The 12,296-nt window shown below is 37.9% G+C and overlaps 1 protein-coding gene across 1 annotated transcript in view; it reads right to left on the reverse strand.

The window, feature by feature from the left end:
• Positions 1-8,446: 8,446 nt before the first annotated feature.
• Positions 8,447-12,296, reverse strand: part of pcdh15b (protocadherin-related 15b) — a 464,565-nt gene continuing 460,715 nt past the window's right edge. Inside the window, exon 38 of the mRNA XM_056468996.1 lies at positions 8,447-10,230. Coding sequence (XP_056324971.1) covers positions 8,950-10,230 — 1,281 coding nt within the window. The 3' untranslated portion in view covers positions 8,447-8,949. The remainder of the gene's footprint in view (positions 10,231-12,296) is intronic.

The raw sequence follows: 12,296 nt of genomic DNA on the forward strand, positions 1-12,296 counted from the left end.
CCACTTGAGGAAATGTAAATAGTAGGTAAATTTTAATTTTGGGTAAACTATCCTTTTTAATAACTAGAATTCAGGAATACTGTCATCTAAACATCAAATTTGCTTTGCTATTTTTTACATTAGCATATATTAGCTAGTGGTTGGAACATGCACTTCCTGTTAAATACCAGCCTGATCTCACAAAGAAAGTATTTCATGTTTTGTCAGTTTAGTGGCTAATTCAGCTCAGTTGTATGTAAATGTACAATTTCAAAAAGGAGGCGTGGCTCCCAACCCCGCCCCTTAAACCCAACCGTCATTGGGGGATAAGCTAATCATATGAAATTGTATGAATGAGATCGAAAAGTTTTGAATTGCCATGATTTTGTGTTGTCAATGCATACCAGCAAGGATTGTAAGCCTCTCTGTGGATGCATCTCTTTGCCTTTGTTGACAGCATACAGGACTAGAGCACTTCATCCAATTCTCCAAATGAGATTACCATCAGATACCGTTATCCCCTTCCTCTCCTACCAGCTGCCCTGGAACATCTATTCAGAGACAAGTTGGATGTCAGCAGTGCATGTACGTGAGGGGGACATGTGGAAGACAGCTTTATATATTTTTTATATAATATAATATAATATAATATAATATAATATAATATAATATAATATAATATAATATAATATAATATAATATAATATAATATAACAACATAATATAATATAATATAATATAATATAACAACATAATATAATATAATATAATATAATACAATATAATATAATATAATATAGAAATATAGCAAAATGTACAATAAATGACTTATAACAATGAGTATTAATTCATAGTCTAAACACTAATAATTTTTTTCCACTTGTACTGATTTCAATAAATCAAACAGCTTACAACTACTACTCCTACTACTACTAATAAAAGCCAGAGGTAAGTTGTAGTCCCAATTATGTCAACTACACTTAATAAATGAACTTTAATTTTACATACATATATAAACACTAGGTAAAAAACAACATTTTGAATATTAATATTATACAATTGAAGGATATAAAGTACAAAAAACAATCAAAAAAGGCAGAAAACACAACATAAATAAACAAATGGAAAGGTTTTTGGCTTTGGACAGCAAGCATGGGTTTGTTTACAGCTTGTCATCTCCACTCAGAAAATATGCGACCCAAATCTGGAGTCCTCACAAGAGTGCAGGTACAAACAGCACGCATGACGGCAAATGAAGGGCCATACTATTCTTTTCTATATTCCAGTGACATGTTATATTACTGGTTACGGTGGCACGATGGCCAAGGCATATCTTCAAATGTCTGCACTGGAGCCGTGCCTGATCTACCCCTTCATTACGAGAGCCAGACTGCCAAACTTATATTTTTCTATATGCCCTGCCTTTCAGAAATAATAAAATGCTTGGGTGGGATGCCATCAATTTTTTTTCCTCTCTCCAAAAGTATGTTCGCAAGTGCAGCAGCGTGTGCGATTCGTCTCTTTTCCTTTTTTTGCGCCTGGATGATCACAAACATCTTTCAAATACTAACTTTCTCTGTATGGATATAAATTACACAGGAAGAGGAACACTTAGCATGTAGTTTAAGAAACCAAAAACTAGCCAAAAATGGCTACAAATATACACAGTTTACAAAAATAGATGCTATGTCTAGATTGCCAGTCTCGTGAGTTAGCCTGGTACGCTGGGCCTTGAGGCCTTTACGCTAGGTAGCATTTCTCATGAAAACAAAAGCCCTGAATTCCAGACACAACACTTAATTACCACAATCAAATCAATCTTCAACTTGACACTAAATGTTAGACTTCTCCATACTCGGTGCATTTGAAACACAACCACAATTAGCCACCAGGCCAAACTGGCGGCTGGGAGCTTTTGGACGGCATCCAGTAGAGCGAAGGTAAAAAAAAGTGTGTGTTTTATGTATTTAGTCCTTTTAAAAGACATGCTCACACACCCTGACACTTTACTTTGGCTCCAGGATGTGCTGTTTAATACTTTGAAACGCTCTCTCCGTCTCTCATCTGACGGTTAATTATAGAATTTTAAATATCCGTGACGCGTGGGCAGGTACCCGTAATAACACATAACGGCAGCTTGTAATTATTGACTTTATTTACTTTTCGGATGTTTGTTTGAAATAATGCACTGCTGGTATCGTAATCTGGAGATCAAAGAGCTGAGGACATTATTAACACGCGCTCATCAGGCGAGGATAACCATTTAAAGGGTAATTACTTTGCCAAGCCCAGGATGATCGTGTTTTTTCTTGCTCTTGGCATTTTTAATACTATGATTCAGACGCTAGTGTGTCCCTCTAAGGGCTGTTTTGTGGATAAGAAAGAAAACACGTCCTCCAAAGAGACCTGTGTAGCTGTTTACCACTGCTCTGGGTTTGTATGTTTTCATGTTATGTAAGATTACCAGATGAGTTCACTGGCGAGTATGAACGTGTTTTAAGACCATTGTGGCTTCCATTGTACAATATATACTATTTAAATATTATATTATTACTAATATTATTCCCTCTTATACTATTATACCCCGTATCCAAACGTATCCAATGGCAAAACGTTTAACAGCACAAATATAAGAGTATTGTGCCACCTTGTGGAGAAGCGTATGCTTGCAACCCCACCTTGTACTTAGAGCTACCTTCAAATACCAAAATATATTTCAGGGTCAAAATATACATTTTACACTTTACAATAGAATGTTAATAGAGATTATTATTATAATTAAGAGATTATTAATATTATTACTAGAGATTATTATTTTAAAAATGCACTGCGAAATAGTCAAATACCAAAATATGGTCAAATACAATACCAAAATATATTTCAGGGTCAAGAGAATACATTTTCCAACTTACAATAGAATGTTAATAGAGATTATTATTATTATTATTATTAAGAGCTATTAAGATGATTAGATTATTAACCCAGATTATTAGAGATTATTATTTTAAAAAATGCACTGTGAAATAGCCAAGTGCCAAAATATGGTCAAATACCTTCAGATAGCAAAATAATTTCAGGGTCAAGAAAATACCGTACATTTTTCACCTTACAATAGAATGTTAATAGAGATTAATTATTATTATAATAATTAAGAGCTATTAAGATTATTAATAGATATTTTTAAAAGTATATAAACAATGCATTGTGAAATTGAGTAGCAGAGATATTTGTTAGGTAGAATACAAGTGCACACAAGTTTAGTTCTTAGCTTTAGACCTTTTAGACATTAAATATTTTTTCCTGTCGTTAGTAAATTTTTAAATACCTTTCTGAAAAAAAATATTTTCAAAAATATACAAAAATGTATTTGTAGAAAACATATTTATGCATTTTAAAAATAGGCCAATATATTAGCAAATATATTGCATGACAATTAAAAATGTAAAATATATCTGAAAATATCTGTATCTGATCTATATCTTTATATTAATATAATATTTTATTAATATAAAGGCTATTAAATACTTGTTGATTTTCAATAAATTGACAATCATGCCCACTAGCGACAAAAGCTAGAACAACACATATCCTGAAACAAGGGAAGAAATTCCAGGCCAGCGTCTGTACCTACCACAAAACTATTATCATACTTTAAAAACACTGCACGAGTGATATATATCTATATATTTATTTATTTTTTTCAGAGAAGATTCAACATTTTTGTATTGTAAATGCCTCGTTTTGTGACTCACTGAAGATACCAAAAGCAGGGGTGAGTAATTTATAAAGCTTAATATCCTAAAACCAAGTGTTTTAAATATATGTAAAGTCAATATTAATTTACGAAGGAACAATTTTCAATAAGCTGCTCGTATTACCTTTACCCTGACGCTCCATGATGGATTATGATAGCCAGGGGGTTTGGTATTTTTTTTAAGGCATGATCTGATGAAACTAATTTGACAGGAAATTGAAGAGCGAGGATGACTGGTTAAGGTCACAGTAGAAGCAGAGGCAATTTCAGAGATGGGCTTCAAGTGTGTTCATGGGGAAATTGTCTTTGTGTCCCTCTCTCGTGACCTCTGAGCATTTGAGCTTCGCTGTTTTTCTGACTCTGCCTTAAAGGTGAAGTGTGTCATTTCTATGCCATTGGTGTCACTAAACAGAATTGCAACCTGTTTGTTTGAGCAGTCGGGCTAGGTTTTGGCGTTGTAACACTGGCTAAACTACAATATCGCAGGCATGTAAATCTAGTGTTGATGTACCACATGACTAGCTACTAAAATTGCTGCATTCAGTTGGATATTAAATTAGAAATGTAGTTTTGCTTCCTAAGAGGCTAATCATACCAAACGCACTTTTACGTTCCAAAAACGCAAGGCGCACCACAATGCCTTTTTTGTTGACAAGTAAAAAAGAAGTGTGATGCGTTTTTATGTCGATAGGCAATGACTGAATCAGCTGCGTAATGTGCGCGAGTTGCTGTTGATATTGGTTGATATTTAATAGTATTGTTATATACAGGATTTGTGACGCATACTGCTCCGGATAACTCAAAACAGTAACTACTAGTCTCTCCTTTATCTTCAAAGGTTTCCGTAGTTGTCTTGACAACACAAACACTGCAGGCACCTTAATGGAAACCCCGCCTCTACTTTCATTTGATTGGGTAATGAAAGAGATGTGACTGAGGTAACACAATTTTTCCGCTCAGAGTAAACTTTTTTCCAACTGCGAGTGCATAGCGTGAAACGGCAAAAACGCGAGGCACATAAGCAGTGTGCAAAACACTTCCGGCCGTTAGTAAATCATTTAAAAAAACAAAATCGTGTTTGGTGTGATCGGCCCCTAATAGTGCTTATGATATTCTAAACCTTGTGTGCATATATTTGACACTATATTGACAAAAGTTTTTGATGTCTGCCTTTACATGCACATGCACTTTAAAGATTCTTAATCTGTAGCATTTAATATGAAGCTGGCCTACCTTTGGTAGCTATAATTAGCTTCAGCTCTCCTGGGAAGGCTTTTCGTGGTTTATTTATAATTTCGAGAGGATCACGTGGTTATGATTGACTACGGCCGGTCCCGCATTAACTAACGTATGATTCACCAATTGGATGATTCCTAACTCAGTATAAATAACCAGAGTTTCTTACCTCAGTTATCTTCGTCTCGAAAAATCCCCTCTTCCACCCCTACTCCCTTTTCCTTGACAGGGCGGCACGGTGGTCCAGTGGTTAGCACTGTCGCCTCACAGCAAGAACGTCACAGGTTCAACGATTCTGAGTGGAGTTTACATGTTCTCCCTGTGCTGATGGGTTTCTCCAGGGTACTCCAGTTTCCTCCCACAGTCCGAAGACATTCGACATAGGTGAATTGACTTGAATTGAACCAAATTGGCACCATAGGTGAGCTCCTAATCAACAGTATATCTTTCCATAGCAATCCCTAATTTGCCATTACCTATAATAAGCAGTGGAGTTCTCGAGACCTACCTGAGCTTAAACTGCTTCAGACACTGATGTTGGACAAAAAGGCATGGCCCACAATTTCTGCTCTAAATCGTCTCATAGGTTCTTTACTGGGTTGAGCTCAGGACTTTGGGCAGGCCAGTCAACATCCATGCCTTTATGGACCTTGCTTAGTGCATTGAACCAGGAAAGGGCTAACCCCAAACTGTGCCCACAAATTCAAAAAAGGTTGATGACTTCTGAGCACTGTGTGGCCTACCACTTTGTGGCTGAGTTGCTGTTGTTCCCAGTTGCTTCCACTGTGGAATTGTACATGGTGTGAACGGGCCTTTAGACAGCATAACCAAGCAGAATGATGTAATCAGTTGTAGTTTGCCAAACAAGATACCTGGTGTTCACACCCAGGCATCTCCATCATAGCCATTTAACTGTTCAAAAGTAAAAACACTTTATAGTAGTAGCCTCAACCTTACTTTCTAGACTCACAGGGCCTATTTATTAAGGATATGCTATCCTTCATTTCCTATTTTTCACCATTGAGCCATATTACAATACGATTCCCTTTTCATATTGGAATTTATAAATTATGCTAAGGATATTATGCTGTGCTTATTTTGACAGCAGGTACACTATTTACTTGATCGGACAACATATAGGCCCAATCCCAATGCTATTTTTGTATGCCTACCCCTACCCCTTCCCCATGGCCCTTACAACCAAGGGATAAGGGGAAGGGCTTCAAAATTTATCTCTAAGAATTGGGATACCACTACAGCACCTGCACACGTCATAATATGTCATTGCGATCTCATGCTTCATGTGAGATCAGATGATCGCGACTGCTGTAATTATTTCAGTTGTGCTATTTTTTGGTATTTATCTTCAGGAAATCACTGAAGGCATATATCATGTTATCATAACAATCTAATGTGGCAATAAGATCATAACTGTACTGTGTATTTACACAGTGGCCATATTCATCAATGTAAACACACCAAAAACAACATTAACATTTTACAGACACTGTAAAAAGCCCATTCTCAGCCACTAGACATTACTGACAGGGTATTCAAGTGTCAGATTGTTGTGGGACTGCTGCATAGGAGTTATTATTAGGGATTATAGATCACAAAATTTAGCGTGTTTTTTAGCGTTCTTTTTTAAAAGCATGACGGTAAAACATGAATGCGGTTATGAATAAATTAAAAAGTGTTTGTTTGTCGTGAAAAATTTATAATAATGACGAAAAATACTAATTTGTGGATCTCGTTACTTCCGCGTTCAGCAACGCTGCCGCTGTGGCAGGTGTATTCTGGGAAATTTTCTTACCCCTTGAAGAAAAATCTTCATTCGAAGGGCTATTCACCCCTTCCCCTTAGCCCTACGCCTTCAAATTAAAGAGAATTGGGACACCCCTACCCCTTGGCATGCACGCGCAAAACGAGGGGTAAGGGAAAGGGCTAAGGGGTAAAATTGGGATTGGGCCATAATCTTGCTCTACTTGGAGTTGTTCATGTTGCCCTAAAAACCATCATCAGATTCATCCAAGTAGAACAGCAGAACCAAAGCACACCTGATGTCAGAGATGTTACTAGAATTTACAATGTTGTGTTAAAACTACAGATATCAACAGAAAGCCCATCATTTCATAGTGAACTTCAAGCTGTAAACCAGTGCGGTCTCACCTACTTGAACCTTTATATTGATCAAATGGAAAGATGCAGTTTCACCAGGAATGTTTATTTGATGTGTCCATTTCTTAGCCCTGTAGAAAGAACCAGAATCAACCAAGGCTGCACAATGAGAGCAGTTTCTGCATATATAATCATTCTGCAAATAATAAAAATAAAACAATAACAACAACAGTTGTTCTTTTTTTAAGTTTGGCAAGTTTCTGTAACTGAATGTGATCGTATACTTTTTTTGATATAACTTGGTATAAAAAAGCACAAAAATATAGCACTTTCAACGCTGGTGCAAGTCCATTCAAATGACTGTGGCATTAAGCAAATGTACGATGTGCACCGTAAGTGCACCTTAGATTCATCACAATTATTTTAAATCATGTCTGTTTAACCAAAAATACACTTTAGCAGACATTGAGTTTAGCCTTTTAAACTATAAAAAGCACAGAAAATGAAAGCATACATCTGTAAAAAGCAAGAAACTAAAACAAAACAAAAAAAACCTGATGACAATCTGAGGGCCAAAAATGAACGTGTTTGATTTTTTTTAAGGTACTTATGAATGCAACAATCATCATTGAAAAGCTCATTTTTCAGGGCCACAGAAAAGCAAATATAATACTGAATGAAAGTGCAATTTCTTCGTTTTATGCTGCAAATTCAGTTTTTTTCTTTTCTGTAAGACAACATAGCATCTGCTTGTAAGTCAGAAGTCACAGTTTTGTCATTGGTATGTGCAGGTTATTCCATGGCCCCATCCAGAGCTCCTCCTCATCTGACTGTGTGCGGTCACTATGTGATCCTAAAGGGTCCCTCGCCTCCTGATTGTCCACTGTGGACTCTTGTTCATCCACATTTTGTGTTCTTTCTCCCCCTTCTTTCACCACGTTTGATTTCGAAGCTATACTCTCCGGGCCTGTGGTGCTGGAGGCCAGGGACCCACTGGAGGGCCTGGTCGTGAGGTTCTGTTCACCTTCTGAGGCGCCTGTGATTATGGGACTGTTTAAAGGAATTCGCTCTTCGTGTGTAACTGCAAGTTTGTCCAGTTTCTTAAAGTGCTTTCCCAGTCGTATTGGAGAGTTGAGCTTGATGTTGTTGGTGTGTGTGACCCGTCGCGTCCGGATTATTGAACCATTCTGTGCCAAATATATGCTCCCATTAATGTTACTGTGGCTGTTCACATTGGATAGGCGGTTCCGGTGCGGTTCAGGTGCACTTTCATCTCCAGTTGAACTGGTTTCGTATTCACGGTCTACGACAAGCCTGATTCTCTTTTTTCTACCACACTGAAAAAAAAGAAAAATGAGTTTAAAATGACTTTAGATTTGTACTTACTGAACACAGCACACAAAAGTGGCGTTCTGTCTAGGAAGGCAAGGGAGACAGAATCTTTTCAAGTTTTTACAAAATACTGAAAATAAATAGTTTTTGATCTATGTTAAATCACATCAGCCTTCCTAGAAAACTCCCACCCTGCCCATCATTAAAAAGCAAAAGAGCCAAACACAAACCGAATGTCATTTTATGAGCTCATTAAAAGTAATGTGCTCATTGACCAAATGCCATTGGCTTACATTAAACAACAAAATCTAACCTGATTCTGATTGACCATTAATTGCTGACCCAAACTTTTGAAGAGTGCCCTGTAAAGGTAGCATGCATGCTATTCAGCAAAGGTTAGGAGAAATGCCAAGTAGTGCTCAGCGAGAGAAAGACAAGAAGAAGAACTCCAATCAGATGAAGGCATTCAAAAAGTTCAACACAAAACATGAAGGCAATGGCCAGTCTTACTGAACGTATCGAGATATAATTCAGGAGGTGGCAACAGTCTCAACTGCGTCAGAATTAGAGTCCTCATCCTCCCCATCGTCTTTGAGGTTTCTTGCTCCATCCGATGAGCTGGAACTATTATCAGGGCTACCGCTTCTTTCTGGAGTCGCCTCTCCTTCTTCATTCTCATTTATAGGTGAGAGTTTGTCGATCTCTCTGGCTACACTACTACCAGCAATAGAGAAGTTGCTCAGACTGTGGAAGCTTGAATTTCTCCTTCTCTCTGGAGAATAACTAGACCTAGAGGACATTGTATTCTTACTGTGGCCCTCAGAGTCACCTTCCTCCAAGTCATCTCTGGACTTGGTGCTTTCAGAATATGTGGCATTTTGTCTGGACTGAGAAGATCTGACAGATTTGATGCTGTATTTTCCACTGCTACCCTCTTCTGAGCTTGACTCCTTTGCTGCCTCCTGCGCAGATTCGTTTTCCGTCTCGGATATTAATTCAGTGTCTGTCTCTTGATCTGTCTCCGTTTCAGAGTCTGTTTCAGTCTTTGACTCTATTTCAGTGTCATCTAGCTGAGTATTTGTTTGGCTCTCACCATCGGAATCAAAATGACTCTGGTCTTGATCATCGTCAGAGTCTAAACTACTCATATGCGCTCCTTCTTTTGGTTGGTATGGATGATGATGTTTGAATGACATGGCACTTCCGGTGTAAGACTGTCGAATGATGTCTTCCCTGCTCCTACCTCTTTCTTCCCTGTTTTCTACCTCACTTTCCATAGCAGCACCAGGGATTCTCTGTAACTCTCTTTCTGTCCTGTTGACTGGCCAAGGGATTGAGAAACTCCCATTATTTCTATGATCTACCGCCTCACTAATGCTGCTCACAGAGTTCTTCTGAGTTTGCAATGTTTTCAAGATGTTCATCTGACTCAAAACTTTGCCAAGTCTTGTTTTTGCTGAAGTTAAGGCTTCTTTAGTCTGGAAATAGCTGCCGTCGATGAACACGCCATTATCCACACTGTTTGAATGTTGCATCCTGGTTGGTTTGAAGTCATCCGTACTTCCTTCTTTTTGCTCAGGACATACAATCGGAAATATTCTGTTGTTCTTCCAAGGAAGGTGGAATGGAGCTGGGGCAGACCTCCTGTCAAACATCTGGCCAAGTTTTGTTGATGCCTTTGAGCTGTAAGGGTGTGTGATGCCATCAGCTGCTCCAAGCATTGGAGGTTGGTCTCCGAAAGCAAGTTTTGGCAGGTTTGGTGGCGGAGCCTTGCCTGGATGTTGAGCCAGCCTTCTTCCTTGCCTAGCAACCTATTACATTGATATTAGTCCAGGCTATTAATCATTTAGAATTTTCAATCAGTTCTGATCACTCATAATCTTTGTGACTTTGGCCATTTCACATGACTCAGTATCAACTTTAACTACATTTGCTGCCTTGGAGTAAAGAGTAAAGCTGCTATTTAAAGGCAAGCCAATGCGGTAGCCTGGAAACTTAAGCTTGTGCGACGAGTTTTGCATGTCGCTGCATTCGAAAGTTCAAGCTTGGTAAAATCTGTCCTGCGAAATCGCATCCCGTGATTGCGTGAGACCAATAGAAGATTAAAAAAAGATCTTTCTTTACAGAAATGTAAAAAATGGAGCAATCGCTTGCTTTTTTAATGTTTAACCATTTTTAATCCCGTCCCTTTTCACAGCACCATATGACAGAACTTTGCGAGCTCAAACTCTAACTTGACCGCGGCTTAAGATTACAGGACAAGATGCATGCTACAGCACAAGGGTGCCCAATCTTGCTCCTGGAGATCTATCTTCCTGCTGAGTTCAGCTGCATCCTTGATTAAATGCACCTGTCGTTAATCACCAAGTGTGCCTTCAGATGCTACTTAGTTGGTTTAGTTTGTTTTCCATTAGGGTTGGAGCAGAACTCTGCAGGAAAATCTCTATGAACAGGATTGGGCACCCCTGCTATAGCATTACATTGAGCTGTAGGGTTGTGATAAAATTTTTCTAATGGTTAACAGACGTGCGACAACACCAGTAGAACTGGTATAACAGTGCCTTCGATGCGCTATTTAACTGCTTTCACTTTCGATTAGTGAAAATTGGGCGTCAGTTGCTCGTATTGACAACACCAAAAGAGAACAGTAACAAACTCACATAGGTGTGCTGACTGGATGAACGCTTCTTCCTCTGTCATTCTCTTGCTATCCTCAACATCAATCTATTATTTTTTTCGATTTTACATGGTGGTAGTGTTCGCGTGGGTTTCCTCTGGTGCTCCAGTTTCCCCCACAAGTCCAAAGACATGCACTATAGGTGAATTGGGTAAGCTAAATTGTCCATAGTGTATGAGTGTGGATGTGAGTGTATCGGTGTTTCCCAGAGATGGGTTGCAGCTGGAAGGGCATCCACTGCGTAAAACATATGCTGGATAAGTTGGCGGTTCATTTCACAGTGGTGACCCCTGATTAGTAAAGGGACTAAGCCGAAAATAAATGTAATGAATGAATGGTGGAAGTATTAGTTCATTTTGCATTAGGAAAAATGTGGCAAGCTGAAAACTGCAAGTGGTTTCACTCACTGACTGTGCAGAAGTAGAGGCGCACCATAATACAGAGTAAGTGTACTTACTAGTGTACTTGCCAGGTGAAAAAATATTGTGTTTGACAGGAAAATCCTGTTAGGTACTATTTAGACTTTAGCAAAAACAAATATGATCAATTATCCAGAAAGCTGCAACTGTGAGGTGTTTCTTCCACATCTGAAATTGCCTGAGACTGACTTACTCTCTGATAAATTAAATCTGACTCTTGCCGCTGATCTATGATCCAACGTGTTTAGTTTTATAGTGTAGTGTCTTTTTCTCTAACAGAACTTCATGCTTCTTATTACTATAAAAAATAAAAATGACAATGTGTGTATATATGTTTGTACTTGTATGCATTTATCTGAGTATGAATGTTTTGTTTATTTTGTTTTATTTGTTTATATATTTGTTTATTGTATTTGTTTATCAGTTTTTTTATATTTTACCTGATATTGATGTTATTTCTTAATATTTGTTTGTTGTTTGTGAAGTGCTTTGAGTTGCATGTATGTAGGAAAAGTGCTATACAAATTAAAATTCATCATTATTATTACTAATGATGTCAGTGACGTGATGGGCAAGTGGCAGAGCCGGGAGTTGCGGCTTAAAAACCCTATCGCATCAAATCTATTGGGCTTGCCAACAAAAATGAAAACATAATAAAAGTAGAAATGATTCCATACATTATTTTCCTTTCTGCAATGATTTAAAGCAACCAGCAATAGTTGTTTTCAGTTCTACATTTAAATATGACTCCTTTGATTAGACTATTTTAACTGTTTATTGT

The sequence above is a fragment of the Danio aesculapii genome, chromosome 12, assembly GCF_903798145.1.
Source record: "Danio aesculapii chromosome 12, fDanAes4.1, whole genome shotgun sequence".
Taxonomy (NCBI): domain Eukaryota; kingdom Metazoa; phylum Chordata; class Actinopteri; order Cypriniformes; family Danionidae; genus Danio; species Danio aesculapii.